This window comes from Thunnus thynnus, chromosome 15 (assembly GCF_963924715.1).
Source record: "Thunnus thynnus chromosome 15, fThuThy2.1, whole genome shotgun sequence".
NCBI lineage: Eukaryota > Metazoa > Chordata > Actinopteri > Scombriformes > Scombridae > Thunnus > Thunnus thynnus.
Genome location: NC_089531.1, coordinates 29,237,355 through 29,259,419, shown reverse-complemented (window position 1 = coordinate 29,259,419; position 22,065 = coordinate 29,237,355). Strand labels below are relative to the sequence as shown.

At 39.5% G+C, this 22,065-nt stretch overlaps 1 protein-coding gene across 2 annotated transcripts; it reads right to left on the bottom strand.

The window, feature by feature from the left end:
* Positions 1-16,671: 16,671 nt before the first annotated feature.
* On the bottom strand, positions 16,672-21,570 carry arl4ab (ADP-ribosylation factor-like 4ab). Of its 2 annotated transcripts, XR_010931573.1 has the most exons (3): positions 21,451-21,570; positions 17,737-20,307; positions 16,672-17,706 (listed from the first exon to the last, which is right to left on the bottom strand). XR_010931573.1 is itself a non-coding variant. In XM_067611666.1 (2 exons), the coding sequence occupies exon 2, from the start codon at positions 20,227-20,229 to the stop codon at positions 19,624-19,626; it is 606 nt and encodes a 201-aa protein (XP_067467767.1). In that variant the 5' UTR covers positions 20,230-20,307; positions 21,451-21,570; the 3' UTR covers positions 16,672-19,623. The 2 variants fall into 2 exon arrangements, 1 of the variants encoding a protein (XP_067467767.1); XM_067611666.1 differs by having other exon boundaries at positions 16,672-20,307.
* Positions 21,571-22,065: the final 495 nt, after the last annotated feature.

Here is a 22,065-nt window from a genome sequence, read left to right as displayed (position 1 = left end):
AGGAGAGGGAGGATTTGTCTATTCAAGTCCAGATACACAGGTGACTCTCGCATGGAAATTCTGTACGCATAGGCAGCAGGAATGAAACATTCATCTGCTTCCCTCATACCGGTGACCTTTGCTTATGTGAATAAGCAAATGTGAAAACATTTATCTCTGCAACTGATGGAAACCATGGAGAAAATCAATAAGCTTCAATGAATTACAGTGATGTGTGACTTAGCCTTGGCTCATAAACTACACAGATAAAGCCTGCAGTAAGCTTATAGCAGAAGCAAATTTAAGTTTATATATAGTTTCATGTGAACAAAATTGTCAGAAAAAAAATCAACTTGACCTTTGACCCCCTACAGGTTGTGTGGAATTTTGTTCATAGCAAAATAACTAAAAATAAATAAATAAATAAACTACACCAAAAACTTGGCAGTTTAGTGTTGCTGTATTACCATCCATGTGTCCTCCTCCCTCTGCCAAAGGAAAACACATCCCTCCCAGCCATTGTTCCTCACACTGAGTTCATTAACATCAGTGTAGCAACAACACCCGGGGAAAAGGGGCTTCCCAAGGAGGTTGGGGATTCACAGTGGCTTAAAAGATTAGCATAATTCCTCCTGTCAGTATTGACTCTAAGGTGAGGTAGATTATAATTAGCAGTATGGGGTTTGAAGGCTTTAATGACAGGACAAATGCCAATAAATTTTAATAGCATTCAGATCATTATGGGATACTAAAAACAATCAGTGAACGCCAGGATACAACAAATACATTTGATTCAGTCAAAGGGCAGAGCAGTTTTTTTTGTGGCATTTTTAGCTTTTATTGATAGTGACAGTAGAGCTAGGCAGGAGACATGGATGAAAGAGAGGATGACATGCCACAAAGGTCCCTGTACAGGACTGAACTGGAGATGGGGTAACTATACATGGTATGTATTTTAACAACTTGGCCACCAGAATGCTCCAAACAGTGCAGTACTGATCATTATCCATCATGTTGCAGGTGCACTACACTAAGCATTTTGATTAAAGGACAATATAAATCGTACTACATGAAAATTCAACCAAAATGCATTTTTTAAAGTACACCAATACACTGCAAAGTTGAGTGCTACTTGGCTAAATAACATTAGAAGTCGTAAATGTTTGCAGCTTAAATTCATGAAATATTTCCATATGTTGGTGGCTTATCCTCAGTACTAACACCGGGGAGAAAAAAAACCTAACAAATCACACACAAATTAACACAACTAGAAAAGGATGCATTTTCTAATGAAAAATGTCAAATATTTTCAACTTTTGGAACTTTTGAATGTAAATTAAAAGATTAAAATGTAAAATAATTCTTGCTGCTGAGATGTTGAGACATAGTTACAGCACTTAAGGAGTTGAAGTGTCAACTGAAGCGCTGTTAACAGTTTGAAGTGTTAGCAAAGAGACAAGATGAGGTCAGTTGAAATTTAATCATTGCAATGAGCTTAAGTTTCAGGTGAAGTGAAAGAGTTAAAACAAATGGACTTTAAAGGGTTAACTTAACGGGCTATTCAGCTGAAGTGTCAGTGAACACAAGCAGATGAAATGTCAGTTGAAGCATACACATTGTTAGCAAGTGAACTGTCCATTGGCATGTAACAACTGAAAGTAATTAAAGTGTCAGCTTGAGTGTCTTGGAGAAATAAATGCTGAAAGGATGAATGTAGCCAGTTTTCACTGTGTAATAATATATAGTGTGCTGTGGATATCTTTCTCTGGTGCCTATTAGAGTCAGATGTATAAGGCAATTATTTTGAAAAGTTAAGTGGTTGTGTGGTGCTGCCACTGCTACAGAAACACCTCTCTTAAAACCCAATGTCCTTGTCCCGCCAAAATATTATTCCTCCCAGATGCAGTGTTCTTATTCTCAAAGGATGTGTGATCTGGTCTGTCGGTGCCAAGAACACTTGGATAGACTGCAGGCCTATCTTACTGCTAAACAGCTGCCTCCTGTTGGAGCCGCTTCAACCATTTACACCACAGTCTCTACACCAAGGATCACACATTTTAGGTAATCTGCCTGCTGCAGATACACTCTCCACACTGCCGTCATTTCCAGCTCTCTTACTCTGACCAGCACACATGATCATTATCATCTGAGGCTGAGCTTCCATGCTTCCCTCCTTGTCTTTGTGTGCGGATGTAGAGGAGGAAACAGTGTTTAGGTACTGACGACAATAGGGCTGTGGGAGGTTTGGGTGTCTATGATATTTTCAGTTCAAGTTGCCAGTAACCTTTTAAGGACATTCAAATTCTTTTTATTTAATAAAGTCAAATTCAGTCAATTGAACAATCATTATAATTATAATTGACAAACCTCTAATATGGACTGAATCAGATTTTAGGAAGAGACCAGTTTTAGTCCCATGTGCTGGTGTAATGGGTTTAACAGATCAGATAAAACCAGGGCTGTAGTCAACACTTAAAGGGTCTTGAAGTTGCAATACACAACATTCAGCCACTAGTTGTCGCACTATAGCACCAACATCTCAGACCAAAAAAAACTGTGCACGTCGTTTATTTAATAAAGTTGGAAGAAAAAAAAAGAAAGCGGTCCCTGGGCCGTCAGCTCACAAAACTCAGATCAAACTGTCAAACTAGGCAGTTCTAGATTCTGTTACTGTGTTGCCTATTTCTCAAACGTTTTCAGAAACATATTTTAGTGTACTGTTTAGCTGTAATTTGAGAAAGTTTGTGACACGGCCACCATCTTGGAAATGGACACGGAGGACACGGAGGGACTCATATACATATCAAATGCATGCTTACATGCACTAACATGAAATAAAATGCATGCATGACTGGATTGGCTACCAAAATAAAGAACAGAGAAGCTCAGATAACAACACACACAGAGGGAGTGTGACTTCATTCTCTGCTCAGGTCACCATTAATTCACTATATCTTTACATAGCAAATAGTTGTTTGCTGACATCTAGTGAGGCTGAATGTTGTTTATTACAACTTTAAGGAGAACTACTGCATATGTGAAAATGTAGTATAAAGTCTTTTGTGTCTCCAGAGGGAGCTGTGTGAAATCTGATATATTGCTTCGAGTGATATCAAATGAGTCAGTGTCAGTTGGGGCTGACTATAAGTTTGAAAATGAAAAAAACCTTGAGGGTGAGGAGTTAGAAAGCAATAAGGTTACCAGACCTCTGTAGCCCACTCCTCATCTCTGCTGGAGGCTAGCAGCTCCAGGATATATTAGCTACTACTAGCATAATACACTTGAATCTCTGACCGAACTGTCTGCGGTCGATTTTGCATTTTGAGTAATGTAGGTGCCAGGCATTGACAAGGAAGAAGAATGTGTAGAATAAAAAAGATGATAACTCTGTTTCTGCTGCATCTATTTTGATACTTATTCATTTACTTATCATGGAGTACTCCTTTAAGTCAAGTCTAACTGATAGTGAGAGTCAATCGTGATATTATGCCAATCAGCAGAAATGTGACAAGGACAGGAAACACAATATAAATCTGTCTAAAATTGCAATAATGATGATAAAATAGTGATGACCACTCTGAGGAAAAAAGTATATTAGTGACAATATATTCTTGCACAAAGCTAACTTTGAAGCTAACTTTGAGAGCATGATAGCCAACTTCAGATGCCCTGTTTAACACCTAAGTAGTTCATAGTAAGAAGTAAATAAAATAAGCTATTAAAGTATGTAAATGTTGTCCATAATGTCAGAATAAAAGTACCTGACTCATGTTAACATCAGTATATCACTATCTGACATAATATATTTCTGAGAGAGGATCTTCAGTAGTCACATGACTTTGCTACATAGCATGGAAACAAAAACATTAATGAAATGCTCCTCTAACCAAATTCCCTTAACAATCAAAGTTATGCATCATTTCGATTACTGCATTCTGTGATTTGATTATTAGTGGTCAGATTTAGTGGAAATTCTGTATTGCTTTATGGCACAAAGTTATGCAAAGAATCTGGATAATTACTCCAATCTGTGTTCGCTGGACAGCAGAAATAAAATGATCAAATCAGGTCATAAAAATACAGTAAATTACAATGCAAAACAACATGTGTTAAAAAGAGCATTTGAAAACATTTTTAAGGTCGAGACACAATTCAAAATATTGTTGCGTGCATGTCTGTATGTCCAATAGAGTGTGGGAGTCAGGATGTGGTTAGCCTAGCTTAGCATAAAGACTGGAAGCCGAGGGAAACAGCTAGCCTGCCACAGTTTAGAAACACCTCAACAGAAAGCGTATTTCCCAAAATGTTGAACTATTTTTTAAAACATGTTACTCTTTTCAACTTTAACAGATGCTTTGCTCTTCAGTCATTTTCTAAAAGCAACACTTTTTATCTGCAGCTTCAGCCCTGCTATAGTTAATGGGCCTTGCTCAGTGAGTGAGGACACGAGTCAGAGCTGATCAGATCAAACAAACATTAGCAAGTGTGTAAGCTGTTCCAGGCGTGTGTTATTTGTCACATCCTTTAAAGAGGACGGGGGTGACATGTCAGCCTGTTCAAACAGTTGAGACAAGTGGAGAGGATTTTAGCTTCCAGCCCTCTCAGCATGTCAGTCAAAGGTGCTAATGAAGCGTCAAGTGGTGGCTCCCTGTTAGTCCTGCACTCTCCTTCCATCCCCCCTCCACCCTGCTGCTAGGGAGCTACGAGTGAACCATGCAGTGCCAACTAAAACATCATACAGTCATTTATCCTTTATACAGTATATTAATAATTTCCAGTGTGCCTCACAAGTAGCATGACATGCAGTGAGTACAGAAGTGTGTCAGCCACACAGAGAAATAAAAAGCCCATCTGCCCTGATTATCACGCCACACTTCACTGTTGCTGAGCAGACTTCAGTCGGAGGCAGCGTCCACATGAGCTGAACTAGTGGTTGAGAAGCAGAGAGTCTTCTCCAACCTGTCTTTTTCTGTTGAAATATTCAGGCAGAGGGATGGGGCAGCGATAAAGAAAGATTATGTAAGGGTTGGAGGATCAGTGTGGTGGACAAAGACAGAGACAAAATTCCAGCATCTGTGCAGAACATGGGCCAAGTTATGTAACAGTTTGGAAGGAATACACATGCATTTACAAATGACAGCTGGAATTTTATTGGGCTGCTTCTAATTTGACTCCGCCTCAGTGTGTTTTCGCAAAACAAGGGCTGGGGTGATGCAACCTGCACCGGGCACAATAGTCAAAAGAGTGAGTCTAAAGAATGTGTTTTTGCACTATCTGCTGTAACATATCATCTGATTTACTGAGGCTGGACTGAGGGAGAGTATTTTGAATCTTTCCAAACTGAAACATAGAGTTATGTTTCCTCTCTGCACTCAGAAAATTGAAAATATCTCATCCTGAGAAAAGTAGTCTTGAGATATAAAATAATATCTTCTGCTAGCTGTCTCTTTCATGTATGTCTCTCTTTTTTTCTGCTTTGGTGCCAAGTCTCTCTCTTCAACTTGTTTTTGCACCAACCACCTTGCATTAAGATCAATTTAAAAATGCATGCACTGTCACAAGCTGTCAAAGTCATGTGTGAAATGCAGAAAGTAGTAGTTGAACAGTTTACTGCGGAAAATAGAAATATCAATGATCATCAGTCACAAGACAGAAGATAAATTATGATCTTTATTGACTTTATTAAATCAGGTATTTTTTGGAGTTTTGACAGCTGGTTGACTGTATGTAAATCATAGATTTGATTAAAACAAATAAAGGCTGCAATTAAACTGTAGATGTAATGTGTAAAGCAGAATAAGCTGTTTGTCCCAGTGAAAATATGACTATTCCTCCTTTGCGAAGAGTGGTACTGGCTATTCACATGTGCTTTGGTGCCAAGTCTCTCTCTTCAACTTGTTTTTGCACAAAACACTTTGCTTTGCATTAAAGGGATAGTTTGCAACTTAAAAATGCATGCGCCATCACAAGAAATGAACATGTATGAAGTCAAGAAAGTATCAGTTGAACAGTTTACTGTGGAAAATAGAAATATCAATGATCATAAGTCACAAGTCAGAAGATAAATAATGATATTTATTGACTTAAGTAAATCAGGTATATTTTGAAGTTTTAACAGCCAGTTGACTGTGTGTAAATCATCTGTGATGAAAACAAATAAATGCTGTAATTAAACTGTAGATGTAATGTGTAAAGCAGAAGAAACTGTTTATTCCAGTGAAAATAAAACTCTTCCTCATATGTGCACAGTGGTACTGGCTATTCACACTGAAGGTTTACTGGTTAATTCTTTACAGGTCAGCTCATATGTTTACAATTTAAGTCCTTATTCAGGTTTCCATAAAATAATGTTAGAACTTGCCAGGGGTCACATGGTAGAAAACAAATATCAAATCTTTGTGCTTAGATTATTGAACTGTGTGAACAAATTGCTAAACTGAACACATGGCTGAGGAAAAGTTTTGAATAAGGCTTCAGGAATATGCGTCTGACATTCAGAATAAAAGCACAGAAGTTTGATAAGATACAAAAAGTTTAAAAAAATGGTGTCACAATAATATTCCACATGCTTACTAAAGCACAGCTGGTCATGGTGGACGCAGTATTTAGATAATTTACTTCGGCAAAAGAACCATTTCATTAATGTAAAATGATTCAATTACAAATAAAAGTCCTAGATTTTAAATCCTACTTGAGTAAAATATATCAGCAGTGAAATGTCCCCTGTGACTTATGTATTATTGTATATGACATTATTAAATTAATACTGCTGCATGCTAATTTGAACTACTTAACATACAGTCAGGTAGTGGTTTCCAGCCCAGAGGTTGGGCTCCAACAAAGGGTCACCAGATAAATCTGAAGGGTCATGAGATGATTAATGAGGAAGGAAAAAGGAAAAAACAAAGTTCTGATGCACAAATCTGTAGTAAGTAGACGTATAAAGTAGTGGTACTTGAGTAAATGTACTTTGTTAATAGAACAGTATACTCCATAAGAACTCCTTGTCCAATGACTTGAATAGCTTTGAAAGCCCCCTCCCTCCACATCTTTCTAAAATATCATGCATGTACTCCTGCAGAGTTGCAATCTTTCTGTTAAAAGTCAAAAATCCCGTCATGGTGGAAGACACCGTCTAAGCAGGCCAGGAAAGAGTGGAGGGCCGGGCCAGGAAACTCTGTTCTTTCCCACCCGTTAAGTTAACAAACCCTCCTTAGACAAAACAGAACAGCACAGGTCCTGCTCTGACTCTGCAGGCTGCAATGCTCCAAAACCAACTCACCTCCATAGCAGAAGGTTCCGGGCTAGTCTGCTTATTAAGTGCATAAAGATTCAGTCTGTGGCTTAGTCAAGTACTGCTGAAACAGTCTGCACTTTTGGAAAGCATACAGTTTTAACCCAGAACCCTCTCACTGTGAGGTGTCTGTGCTAACCAATGCACCACTGTGCCGCCAGATACAGTAATTAGTTAAATAGGGATCACCTGTGTGTGGTCAAGGGGATTCAGTTGATTGTAGTATAAATACAGCTGTATCTTTTATGTATTTTGCAATTTGTGTATCATGGTCTTTAGATTACAATTTTAAGCAAAGTGTACATTATTTTTTGGTAAGTGGTTCAAGTCAGTATTTCACCTTTAATTTAAGGTCATTTTTAGCCATTTAGAATATATCGCTGCAATGAAATTCAATTGAATCTAATATTTCTACATCATTACCTATATGTCTCATTGAGTAGTTTTATGGAAGCCCATTCCTGCCAGAAAAAGACAAATATTAGGTCAATGAGTTTTTAATTAAGTATCTTTTAAAGTCAGAATTATAAAGCCAGATACACTGGCTTTTTACCAACACGTAGACCACAGCTGCAATTCCAGCATCATTGTTCACATTTGTTTTGTGTAAACATGGGTGATTAAAAATCACCGGGGCCTAATCATTCCTTGTTGACACAGAAATTCCTTGAACTTCAACTTTTGAACAACATAAACAGAAATGAGGGTGACTCTCGTGGAGGTTGCAGTGTTGTAGATGTTGGGATCATGGCAGAAAAAGTGGCAGTGGCGACAATAAGCATCGGTATGAGTTTCTCTCCAAAACTTTGCACTATTGTTGTTGTGACTGGACACTGCTGCTGACCTTGTTTTGTGATACTGCCCCAACTGGTCATGCACTGAATTGCATCTCACAAATGTGTAGCATTAATTTCTGAGTACGTGCATAAACAGCTCCCCCAAGGAATGCAGGACACGCAAGGTAGCCATGATGCACACGTGAACCTGTAGATAAAAGCAAGTATATGAGTGACTTTTAGAGTCATACTTTGGCTTATTATCTTATAATCACAGACTCAGTGAGTTAAAAGTCTCAGAATTTCAACTTTATCTGCATATTTTTCTTTTTTATCATTCATAAATTTTCATCTTTTTTTGTGGTGGGAATGGGCTCCCATACTGTTTAATGTATTATATGAAACATAAGTAAAAAAAAACAAAACAAACAAACTTAACTTTCCACTTTAATAAACATCATGCATCAAAGGGGTTGAACATGTGTTTCCGTTCTGCCGTACAAGGGAAAGAAATGATCAATTTTATATATAAATACGGTTAAAATTGCCACAGCTGAATTCACCTGTACAGTGACAAAAATTGCAGTTATTTTTATATAGGTAATAATTTCCTGTGAGATTGGGCCCATTGCTGATATATAAATTCTAGATACTTTATTAATCAAATGACAACAGATATACACACACACACACACGCACAAACACACACACATTTTTCATCCTCAGCAAGAAATCTGGACAGCAGATTCAAGCGTCATGTCATGAGACCTTGATAACTTTAAAGCAGATTTGCCCTTCAGAGTCTTTTCTGGTGCAGTTTATTATCTGATTGATGGCACATAAAATACTTAATTACAGATTGAATCTCTTTGAAGTGTGAGGTCCACAGAGGAATAATACCACCTTGAATTCTGTAAATGTGGCGAGTGTGATTACTGACGCACAGATAACATGTGGCCTTTTTATTACGGCACAGAACAAGGTGGTGTGTAACCCGGCTTCCTGGCTGCTGGGACTGTCGCAACTTTGCTCCCATATCTGTCAATGTCATGAACCTCTGACCAGGAAAATAAATCCTGAACATTAGCGAGCTGCCTCCCTCTTCCTACTGAAGCCTTTAGAGGGAAAGCAGCTTTGTTCAGACTTTCAGGCCCTCAGCAGTCCGATTTTCCTTCCATAGGGGTCAGGAACAGCTCTGAGACTGTAAATAAGTACAATAAATAAGCTGGGCCGTTCAAAGTACCTTTTGATTCTAGTTAAATGGAGATGATGGCTGGTTCTGTTTAAACAGAGATAAAAGAAACCAACACTGGAAGGTCAGGATTACGCAACAAGAACTAGTACAGGCCGTTCTCTGCTGTCTGCATGTTTGGAGTGTTCAGAGCCACTGAGTGACACAGCTGGTCAGCATATGATGTTGTTAACATACTTTGACTGAGTCATGTGGAAATCAGAGATACATCCAGTAGTTTATCTAACAGTGATGATCCCACAGATCAGAAACGCAGTGCTGTAAAATATAAGATACGCATATGTTACGACTCACAAATTACTGCAACAAGCACAAAGCCAACAAAACCGTGATCACAAAGTCATCCAAAACATAAAAGGCAACACACAGTACATCTGACTACAAATACAAATGACCAAGAAGCCAACAAAACAGTGTCCAAAAAGTCACCCAAAACACAAAAGGCAATACACAGTACACCTGGCTCCAGGCACAAACCACCAGAAACATCCAGATAACACAGGCCTACCGCCACTAAGCCACCAAATCTAGATGCCCAAAAACACATTGACAACTTTAAGAGTTTTCAATCAGTTTTGACAAGCCCCCAAATGAACATTTCTAACATACAAGAACATATGTAGTAGAAATGTTTGAATGTGTATATGAAAATGAATGAATGTAGCCTGATAATAAGAGTGAAATATCATTTTTGTTGTTGGAAGCTGTGGTAGTGGTTGATTAAAGCCGTTAACAATTTTAACAACATTCAAAAAAAGAGTTATTATTGCTGAACATTGACTTACAACAAACCATACAGCTGTTTCAATGTCATCTACATTGTTGCCATTTTTGCGCCCATCTTTCTGTGGCTATGACTCCTTTTAACCCCTTGTGTCGACCATAATTCCGGCTTAAATCTGTATTCAGGCTGACTGTGTTTACAGCACAGCTCAATTCAAGGAGACCACTGATTTGGCACAGCGGAAAGGCCTCCTGGAAAAAAGTGCCTTGTTGTACATTGACATGATTCTGCTGTTCAACTCATGATTTACACGATGGATGACAAATAAGATGGGTGATGAATAACTGTGGTGTGATCAGGGCTGTAGCTACCAGTGAGTGTATTTTTGTGGAAATTCAAGAGTTTTAGCAGCCCTCATATGTTAAAAACATACTCGTTAAGTGTGTGTCCATTTTTATTTGCACATAAACAGACCTGAGTGTTAATGCTTAGCTGAGGTGGAAAATCTGAGTGTCATGCTGTACTGCAGCACGGCCTGGCTCAGCAGCCTATCTGTGAAACTTCAAACTAAACTATATAATCAAATCCAAATTTGTGGGAAGATTATTGGCCAACCTGTGGCACACTCCTTTCAAATAGATCATAACACAAGCGTGCTTAGACTTGTTAACAGTATCTCTTCTGACTCCTCGCATGTTTTAAATAGAAAGTACCAACTTCTGGCCTCTAACAGGCGATTTAGAGTCCCGCAATTTAAATACAACAAGCTGAAGAATTCTTTCATACATCAGGCTATGCTGCTGCTAATCCAACATCAGTGTGCTGCTAACTGAGATCTGAATCCAGAGGATATAATATATGTATGATAGTCATGACTGTTTTATGTGTTTTGTATGTGTATGAAAAGTGTCATATGTGTAACTTTATGTTTAATCTGTGTGTGAATCTCTTGAATGGAACTGCCTAAGGATGCAAAATGAATTTCAGTGTAAACTGACCATAAAACATGAATTGATGAATGAAAATCTGACAAAGAGCAATGGAAATGATGATGTACATGATGCATGTGACTTGAACATCAGTGAAGATTCTGTGTGGAGTGATGAGGAGACTGTAACGTTCCTCAAATTAATACATGAAACAAACAGAAATGTCATATTTCCATCATATTCTCCACGTTTTTCCATCATTTGAGCTTTGACTGCAGATCTTTTAATGATGTCATCTCATTGGGGCATATAGATTTTGTGGCTGCTCTTTAGGTGATAAACAGCTGAATTGCATTTCCTCCTTCTTTACTAAAGGCCCACACAGATGTTTTGTGCTGATAAAATGGGAGAAAAGTGGTACAATTGTGCATGTTTGAGCTCATACAATATGTTTAAGGCGTTCCTATTTAGAGGCACCTGATTTATCAGTACAGACTGACCGATGCAGCATGAAACTACATCTGAAATGTGATATGTGAGCACTGTTTTATAAGGATAGAGCATGTAACAGAGAGAAACAGTGAGAAAGATGCATTACAAAGTGACTTTGGCGGAGCTCTGTGCTCAGCAACACAACACGATTAAAGAGCAGGAATGCAGCAGTCTCTTATTTTTCACACAACTTTACTTTCTGCTTCCCTGAGGTCCCTCCTGCATATTTTCCCTGACTTTTAAAGGCTCCAGTTATAGTTATTATGTAGACTAGACCGTTGTATTATCTGTTTACAAAAAACAGTCTTGTGAAAGGAGTTTTAAAGTTTTACCAAAAATCTTCCCCTGATTTCTCATAACTCATTCAATCACTGATGTTTTTGTTGAGCTCAGAGGCTCAGGACATTTTAATATTTCCTCACATACAGCGTTCCTCATGTGGGATGGTGCTTGCAGTTCCAAAAGTGTCTTTTCTTCAACCAGTATTCCCAGTTAAGCAGCAGAAAACTACAGTTCAGCAGAAGTCTTAGTAAATATCCCTGGTTATCTGGATGAAGCCAACTGCTAATATCCTGCTAATAGTAGTGGATGGAAACACATAGATTCTCATTCTGGAAATTTGGTTTGGTTAATCATGCAAGCCTTGAACCTGTGTTTAGACGATGATGAGAATCAAAACACTAACACTTCAATTTACAAGAACTGTAATTCCCTGATCACTTTCCAGGGGCATTACTGGATTGAGCTATTTAATCTAGTATTAATTATAAGGAAAACAGTTGTGAGACAGTTCTTTTCGGTAGAGTTTTGTCAGTTGAGTTGACCCCAGTATTTCTGAAATCCTGGCTAAGGAGTTGCTGTCGAATGGATGATCGACCAACTTCGATTGCAATGACAGTTGAAAAAGACGATGTAGTTCAGAGAAGAGTACCCCTCTCCTCTCGGTGTTTCAGGGTTGGTTCAGGTCTGGTTTGGGGGGCGGGGTCACAGTGGCAGACAGCCAGGCTCTTCTCAGGAAACCGAAGCGGGTAGGGAGTGGTTCCTCTTCCCTTATCACCACATCCTGTCCTCGCTGTGACGACCCCACCGTTTACACCCTTCACAGCTCACGCTGACGGGGGACCAGATTAGCAGTTCACACAGTCATCAATCAGTTTGAACAAACCCCCCTCCACCCCATGCTGAATACGCACTCCTCAGATGGATGGGTGTACTTTCAAAGTCCATTTCCTCAGCTGTAAGAAAACAAGGGATCAAAGACAGGACCGCTGAATATGACTGAAATACACAAGCACACTGGCACACACGTCAGTGGAGAGACTGCAAGATACTGTTGCTTTACTTCTTAAATCTTTGATCCTTTACTGTGCCTGAACTTCAGGAGCAGGGTAACAGCTGCTGTAAAATAAAAAGTTTAGGAGTCCAGATCTGCTCCACACTCCTTATTAAAGCATTTAATGACCACATACTTTGTTTTACTCTCTACAAAAGCTCTAATATTGGAGCTGAAACAGCAGAGGACTGACAGGCCCGGGACACAGGGGGTGTTCAAACATAATGGGTTTCTTAAGGTTGGCACTAATACTGAATGTTGTGGATTAAAGCTCTGCTTTTTGTAGATACATGTCAGATTTTAGACATTCTATCTGTTCCTTCCTTTGATTTATCATTTATCTCTGCCAGATTCCATACATTTAAATGCTACAATAGACCAGTTCCTTCGTCTACTTTGACACTGCTAGTATTTATTGGCAGCCTGTAAAGTGACTCATACTGTATGTGCCTCTTGTGTTTGCTCTCAAAACAGCCTGCATGTGTAACAAATTGTAGATGTCAACCTGAGCCACAAACACAGCTAATCACCATCTGCCATTGGTCTAAACAAGGAAACACAGTGAGGTGAGCTGGATTTCCCCCATCACTGTTTTGTGGGAAACGTCCCAAGATAAAATGCAGCATTTTGAAGTGAGTGGAAAGATATGATCTGTGTGTTAGGAGCAGGGGTCTCAAACTTGAATAACCCCGGGGGCCACTGGCCAGGTTATTCTCTCCAAAGGGGGGCAATTAATTTCAGTCATGCACACTCCAAAGCTACCTGTCATTCTACTGTTTAAGACTGCCTTCTTCTTGCAGATGAGACAGGAAGAGGTCACATTTAACTCCATGTAAAAATAGTGAATTCATTGTCCACTTCTCTTGAAACTGTGCTCCAGGTGAACTTTTCTTTTAGGTTCAGAAAAAGACATTTTTTGATGAGCGAGTGCTGTTGGTCTTATCTGAAGGGTCAGGATCAGCTTGTTAAATATATTTCTTATGCTCCAAGCTTTGTTGAGGAAATTAAATGATTTAACTAATATAAAAGTCTGGAGAAAACTCTAAATTAAAAAAAAAAGTCAAATTAATTTGCAGGCTACATCAAGCAATGGATTCTAAACATGTGGGGGGCCACATGACATTGTCTCACAAGCCAAACTGAATTTGAGACCCCCTGGTTTAGATCAAAGTCACATCAGCAGATATCTAATTCTTGTCAGATTTGTCTTGACACATGAATGTGACCCAAAGCAAATCTGAAACGGGAATATTTTTTTCACATGAGAAGAAAAATCTGACTCAACTCACTTTTACTTAAAAATATCAATAGACACATGTTTTATTCCTTCATTCTGACCATTAGTGTCTTGTGTCTCAGCTGCTCCCACACTAATCCACTGATAATTAGAGTCCAGGATCAAAGTGAGGAGTGCCGGCCAGGACTCTGCTGTTCCAGGAAGTCAGGCAGGCTGATATGGATGTTTGGGAACAAGTGACCCCTGAAGCCCCTCTGTCACTGTGCTAAAGTGTGTTGGTTATCCTCCAGCCAAGGGCCATGGGAAGAGGGAGAGGCTTAACCTGGCATGCCACCCAGCCTTGCGTGAGCTTTGTGTAATGGAAAATATACAGGGGCACTGGGCAGGCAGCCATATTGCTGCAGATGCAGGGAGGACAACAGTGTTCACAGTCAGTCCCTAATGAGGCTTTTTTACTTTTATATGCATCATTTTACTGTTTCTGATACATGCAGAAAGCATGGTGATGAGAAATATATGAATACACTGATAAAATGTTTTCTTCCACTGCTCCAACAACTCCAACAGTAAGCTTATTAAAGAACTGAATAAATAACTAACCATTTTAAATTCTTTTTGAGGTTGCTGGACTCAGCTGAGCATGCTGGGAAGCCAGTCTGCCTACATATTTCATTATCTCTGAAACAATTACAATATGTGCCAGTTTCATCTCCATTATCTTTGGCTGGATGACCAGGAGGTAAAGTGTGTGTGTGTGTGTGTGTGTGTGTGTGTGTGTGTGTGTGTGTGTGTGTGTGTGTGTGTGTGTGTGTGTGCACCACATGATTTCAGCCCCAGAAACTCCAAACACAGTGTGAAGAAACGAGTCCATAACAGTTCATGTGCTTCTCCCCCCGCCCCTCGTCACCCTCCATAATCTTCTCCCTCCATGTGTTTGTGCTTGGTATTGTTCTCTGAGCACACCCAGTCTGAGCCAGAACAACCCCCCCCTCACCCCACCCCCAACCCCCCACTCCTCTCATGGCCACCAAAACTAACAGTCCACCACAACACAAATGCATGAGAGAGCTACTGAGAAACTGTTTGGAATTTACACCAAACTCCATTTAAAATGACAGCAACTTCATATGGCCTTGCTTCACAGTAAGCATGTATGTGATATCTGTGAATCATGTGTGAATCACCTTATAAATGTGCTTTTAAGAGTCAAAGTTAAACCAAAACCTCATCCAAAATCACATTAATATTTGTAATAATGCAAAAAACTACAAATTGTCTAGACAGGGATGGCAGTTTTTTAAACACAATGTAATCGAGTTCAATCAGGAGAGACTTGAAAGATTTGTTGTAGTGCGCACAACAGGAAAAGCTGAAAAGATATGTGAGGTTGACATCATGATTTTATAGTGGCAGTCACACCATGAGCCGTACTGGAACTATCAGTCAGCTTATTGATCTGGAAGCATGAGTAAGATAATCTTCCTGAATTAGCTCTCACTTTAAGTTTTATTCTGTTTTTAGTGACCTTTAAATGGGACATTTTTGTGGTTTTCTGTCATTTATATCCTGTTATGATGTTGGATGTTAAACATGGTCAAAGTTGCAAAACTGCTCCCTGCAAGTCAGGGCTTCTTTCTGACAGTTTTGTCTACCTTGCCAAGAGCTGACATTGGCTCATTGTTGAACTGAGGAGCTGCATAAAGGGTCAGTTTAAGACAAATAAGCCCCAGAATATAATCATAGACCTGTTAATGTGCAGAATATGTGTCCTTTAATGAACAGAATAGTAGAACAGTGCGGCGTGAGCGACATAGACAAGTATAAATTACTTTCCGTCTCTTCACAGCTGCAGTGGTCCTCGTGACGCAAACATCTCTTTTATGACTACATGAGTGTATTTGCCAACATATGTGAACATTTCCATCCATGCAGATATCCGATGCTGGGTGGGTAATAATGGCTTTGGTCACCTTGTGACATTTTGGACAACTTTTTGTCATCATTTGGGCGTTTTTTCCTGAAGTACAGGATGTACCTGGTAAAACACCATCCGCTGATGCAGCATACACATTCAAGCTCTAGAAAAACTAAGTAAGTGGCCATTGAGTTAGAAGTTTTTTTCAAGGTCAGGAATGAAGTGACCTATGGGAAAACTGGGTTTGGAGGGTAAAGGTGCACTTACTAGCTTTTCAGAGCTTTCAATCACATGTCATGGTCTTTTTCAGCAAATTCTTACAAGCTGATCATTTGAAGGGGAAACAGCAGAACATTTGGATTTTAGGCAACAGTGTAATGTGTCCCTCTGGATGAACGACTAATATAAATGCAAAGTGTTGCTGTTTAACTATCTTTCATTTGAATATTCATAATGATGCAACATGCTCATGTTTAGAGTACTGAGAGATTCAACTGTTGTACAATGTGGAAGAACATGACTCCATACATCAGCTCCAGTTTGCTGTGCTGTAAAAGCTACTGGTGTCTGAATGTTCCACACTAGCAGGAAGAGCTTTGTTTTCCTGCGAAAGCTGCCATGACTCACCCTTTTATCACCCCTTGTTGTGAACAGTGCGTCAGTAACACACAAACCAACAACCTGCACCTGATGGACTGTGCTCTGAACTGCTACATGAGCTACAAACAGACACACAACACTGAGTTTTGTCACTTTTCTTTTGTTGCTTTATTCCAAACACATAAATATGAGCACCCTGCCAAACAGAGTGGAAGAGTGAAACCTGGCAACAGTATCCAACTTCCCATATATATGTACTGTATATATGTAAAACGCTTCTTTGAAGCAATATTTCACTTCTTCCCGTTCCAGAATCATACAGGATTCTGTTAGAGTCCATTTGAAGGTCAGGAAAAGGGCCATTAAAGTGCATTGAGACGTCGGCTCTGCTGAACATGTGAATGTGTCTTCAGATCTAGGTGAAGCTGGCTCTGACACCAGCCTGTCTCTGAGGACAGACTCGACAGGCAACTGAGAAATATTCCTGCTGAGCTAACTGGTCTGTCAATCAACAGGATTACACAAGACACATCTATAGGGAGCTGAGTTGGTGACGATGTCACAGCTTCCCCAATAATTCTCACCTTTTACAGCCACATGCAGATACTACAGCTGCAACGGGTGGCTCTGTTATTGGACTGTTATCAAAATAATCAGTTTTGTGATTAGCTGATAATATTTTTTTAGGATGTATATATTTCTCCCCAGTTACCCCAGTATGATTAGTTATATCTTTAAGAATTTAACCACAGCTAGGTAGCCAAACACAGAACCTTTCATCGCAGTTAATAATGCATTGCATAGACTACACTCCATGAGCACAAGCCAAAACCATGGAACAACTAAAACTACAACTGAAGAAGAATTGAATGGTTGACAAATAATATACTAGTAAATTAGCTTGATGATAGAGCTGCCGCGGTATAATTTTTTCCTTACCACACAAAATTAAACCTCTGATGTTATAAAATAATTAGCTCCTAAATACCACATTGGCCCGAATATAAGGCAACCCCCTCCTTTTCCAACACCTGTTTTTGGAAAAATACTTTGAATGTAACAACATAGTATAGTTAATACTGACAAACTCTCTTACAAGGCTCTTTGAAGTGGTCACAAATTATTTTCCCCGCCAGGTAGCATTTATAAGACTGCCTGTTTGTCTTTTTGAGCTCCTGGCTCAAGTAATGTCCCATCACTTGAGCCACTCATTTAGCAGTGAAGTGGTGATCAGCTTGACTCTGCGGTGGGTATAACATGATAGCGTTACCATGGTAATGCAATAACCGCGGCAGCTCTTCTTGACGACAACAAACAGACAATAATTGCTAGCTACTGAGCATGATAGCCAAATCACTGTCAACAACAGGGGCAAGTTATGCCAATTTTAGCTAGTAAGCTAACAAATGTATGGAAGAGGGTAGGAATGTTGGGAATGCTGAGGAATGTTAGCTTGCTAGCAGGGGTAGTAAACTAATGTTAACTCACTTAACTAACTTTACAACTACTACATGTCTGTGGAAGAAAATTCACTCCAAGCAGTCCAGCACTAACATTTGTTGACTAGCAAGAAGGATAAATATTCAACATTCATTTTTTGGTATTGACCATGTCTGCAGTATATCAACTATCAAGTACTGAATGTCAAATTTATTAGCCTGTTAACATATTCCTTGATTTGGTAGTTTATAATAAATAAATCCTAATTTCAAACTTTTTATTTGGACATAGTTTGTGAGAATTTAGTCTTCTTTTGGTAAATTAAAACAGGGTTTTTTTAGGAAGTCATGATTATATTTCTAAAAGTATCAAAAAAGTATCTTTTTGGTATCTGTGCTGAAACCAAGGCATTGTATAACACTGAAAACTGTTCAAGTTCAACTTGCCCTACTAGCAGGCTTATGTTCCTTAACAAATGTTAGCTAGCTAGTTAGCTCGCTAGGTAACAATCAATGGAGGATGGGTTAATTAATCAAAGAAGCATCTTTTACTTCTAAACCATGACACATACTTTAAAACAAAGTTTTACTTTTCTGTTATTTTAAATGAGTAGTTGTTTTATCATCTGTAAATGGAAGTTACAGTGTGGTGGAGGTAATCTAACTTTGACAAAGGTCCCAATTCAGTACAGAGGAACTATCAGCCATTCCCTTCACTCAAAACACACCATGTGTCTGTGATGCATTCTGATCTTTTGGGGCTAAAAACTGAAACTGGCTGTTTCCTTCATTTGCCTGTTGATTTAATGTTAGTGTGAAGTGGCGGCTCTTGAAAGAAGCCCCTGCCTTTTTTCATTCTGAAGGTCCAACACCAAAACCTGACATTTAGCACTGATGTTTTAGATAGATGAACATTTTCTACTATCAGTGTGATTGTGCTGAGAATATTTTTGGCTGGTCATGTCAGTTGCTTTCCATCACCAACACTGTGGGCATTTTGAGTAGTGTTTGTGTTTTAGGGTCATTGTCATCCTGTACTTAGTGAATCATTAATTTTCATGTAAACTTCTGGACCAAACCCCCTTTGTGCAACATGGTAAAAAATACTATCTGTCATTATACTGACATATACAACTTTGATTGATTGGCTGTAATATGCTGTATGGCCCTGTGTGTAATCTCAACACAAGCTTTGGTAGAATAAAAATATAAAGACTGATTGTTTATGAACAGATTGGCAGCACATATTTGAACAAATAACATAAAAGAGACACTGTCTGTCTTTTACATTTAGAGTTCAGTGTAAACTTCATAGCTTGCTGCTGTATAGCATAATACTGTACTTCCTTTAGAGTGACTTCAGCGTCCCTTGTTGCTGACAGGATATAGGATTGTTAGCATCCAAAATCCACAGGGCAAAATCAATCCCACTGTCCTCTGTGGGAGCCAAACATTGGCTGACCCGAACAAACAGTTCCACTGGATGGATCATACTCAACCAATCAGACTTCAAAGGGGACGCCGAATGACTGGACAGGGATCGCTGTGTCTCTTTCATAGCAACACAATGACCAGCAGATTGTATGCAGCTCACATTAGTTCTTGTGTAGCTTTAGATCCAGCTCACATTGTATAGTTTCCACTGTTAACACATCATCTCTTCTTCTTCTGTTGCCGGAGCATCTTCCTCCTCTTAATGATCATAGTGTGCAGCTTCTCCAGACCTTCTTGCAGGCCTTCACCAATGATAGCACATGCTGGCTGCAGGTGCCAGGGTGTGGCGGCGCTGAGCTCACCCAGAGCCAGCATGCTCTCCATCTCAGCCAGGCTGAGTGAGTTCCTTAGGTCCTGCTTATTGGCCACCACCAGCACCGGCACGCCCTGGTTCTCTGCCAGCCGTGTGATCTTGTGCAGCTCCGTCTTGGCCTCCTCAATGCGCTCAGCATCCACCGAGTCCACCACGAAGACAATGCCATCTGCGCAGCGAGTATAAGAGCGCCACAGAGGCCGCAGCTTCTCCTGACCACCTACATCCCAGAAGTGGAAGGACGCAGTTCTCCGGTTACCTCCGAGTGACACTTTGATCTTCTCTGTGTTAAAACCCTTTGTTGGGACAGTGTTCACAAACTCATTAAAACGCAGCCGGTACAGTACAGTGGTCTTGCCCGCACAGTCCAGTCCTAGAATGACAATGTGGAGAGCCTGGAAAGACGGGAGGCAGGGGAAGAGAGAGTGGTTGTCTGATAATCCATTCCCCATCTTGGTATAAGGAGCAGGAGAAGTCGTCACTAAATATTCACCAGGCTGCTTTTATTCTCCGGGGACTGCAGCAGGAGCCTGGGGGGTCAAGACAGTATGCATAATGAGTCAAAGCACACAAACACCCAGCAAACCATTGATTTACAAAAGACTAAACACCCAACAAGTGAATATATCCCCCTCTCCCTTTGGACTACACATCCTCACATTATGCTGGCAGAGAGGGACGAATGAGAAATAAAACAGCAGGGTGGATAGCAGCCCATTTGCACATGTAGCGCCACAGCATCCTACAGGGATTTGATACGCTAATTTCTATTCAGTGTGTGAATCAGTATACAACAGGATAGAGGCTTTTTGAATTTTACTGAAATCCAAGATTCAAATAATTATCCAGTCTTCCGTGACAGGGACAGAGGTATTCAAACAGCACAGCAGACTGACATGGAGATACAGCTTTAAAAAAAAAAAAAAAAAGGTGTTGCTCAGCAACATAGCATGACTTCTATCTTATGCTGAAACGGATAAGCGAATGTAAATTTTAAAATGTATGAATTGTAAAATTACACACAAACACATCGTAAACCATAATGTAACACTTGTAACAAATCTGTAGGATGCGTTGATAAATTCGGCATACATTCAGTCCGCCTTGCAGTATTACATTTGAATAAAAATGGACTTTATGACTGGTTTACAGGGACCGCTCCCTCCCTGCCTTATACATTTGGTAGATGGAGAATGTGGAGATATCGTTAACAGGTGAATTTTTACAAAAAAAGTGGACATTTAATTGAAGGTCGGTGCTGTTTAGTGTATAAGATTTAACCCGAAATAAAGAGCGGATCCTAGAGTTCCAGAAAATGTCTTGAATCATATTAAATGCGACAGGTAAAGCTAGCTTTACACCTGAAGCGTATCAAAGCCACGTCAATTTGAGAGATTTTAAATGGAGCCTGGCGTGTAGTTCTCTCCACTCCTATGAAAGAGAGAGCCTGAGATGCCAACAAGTGTTGAAAAATAATAAAACTTACATTGGCTTCATTAGGCTACAGCATGCACAATAGTATAAAGAAACGTAACATTAACATTACATTATAACAGAGGACATAGTAACTGTGTGTGTTTCATTGAGGAGAAATTAATTTTACGCTGTCTATAACGTCAAATGTCACTATGACAGCAGCTAACAAGGTGATAGAGCGGAGAGAGAAAACTTACCTGCATAGACAGTGTTAGTCCATTACAAACTGGCCGTGTGACTTGTCCTCTGGCTTCATGCTCTGTTCATATCCTCAGAGCCACTGAGGCGCGTAGCTGAAATGACTCCCTCTTCTTTCCTCGGCGGCGCCAAGTCAGAGTAAACGATACAATTTCCGGTTCTGATTGTCAGAATAAACCTAATTCTGAACTATTAAGCAACTCATTTCATTTCTTTTTTCTTTTCTTTCTTCATTCATACATAGGCTACAAATTTCATATCAACTTACATTAAACAATCAAATACACTAAGATGAATGAAACAGAAATACAGACAAAATACAGAGATGATTGAACTACTATTTTCAACACACTGTAAACTACACTTTTCATTAAATCTAACAGGGGGGCCCAAACTTCATTGAATTCTCTAATTAAACACAACTTTTTCAACATTTCAATAAACCATGTTGATTAAAAAGGGAGGATTCCTGTCTTTCCAGCAGAGGAAGTTTTGATAGCTTTGGTAAGGACTGGGCTATAAGTATGAGGCATCTCTCAAAAGGAACTACAAAAGTTACTACAGTCATTGTAGGATCAGGATTCCAGCAATATTTTTCCAAAAGGAAATAAAAT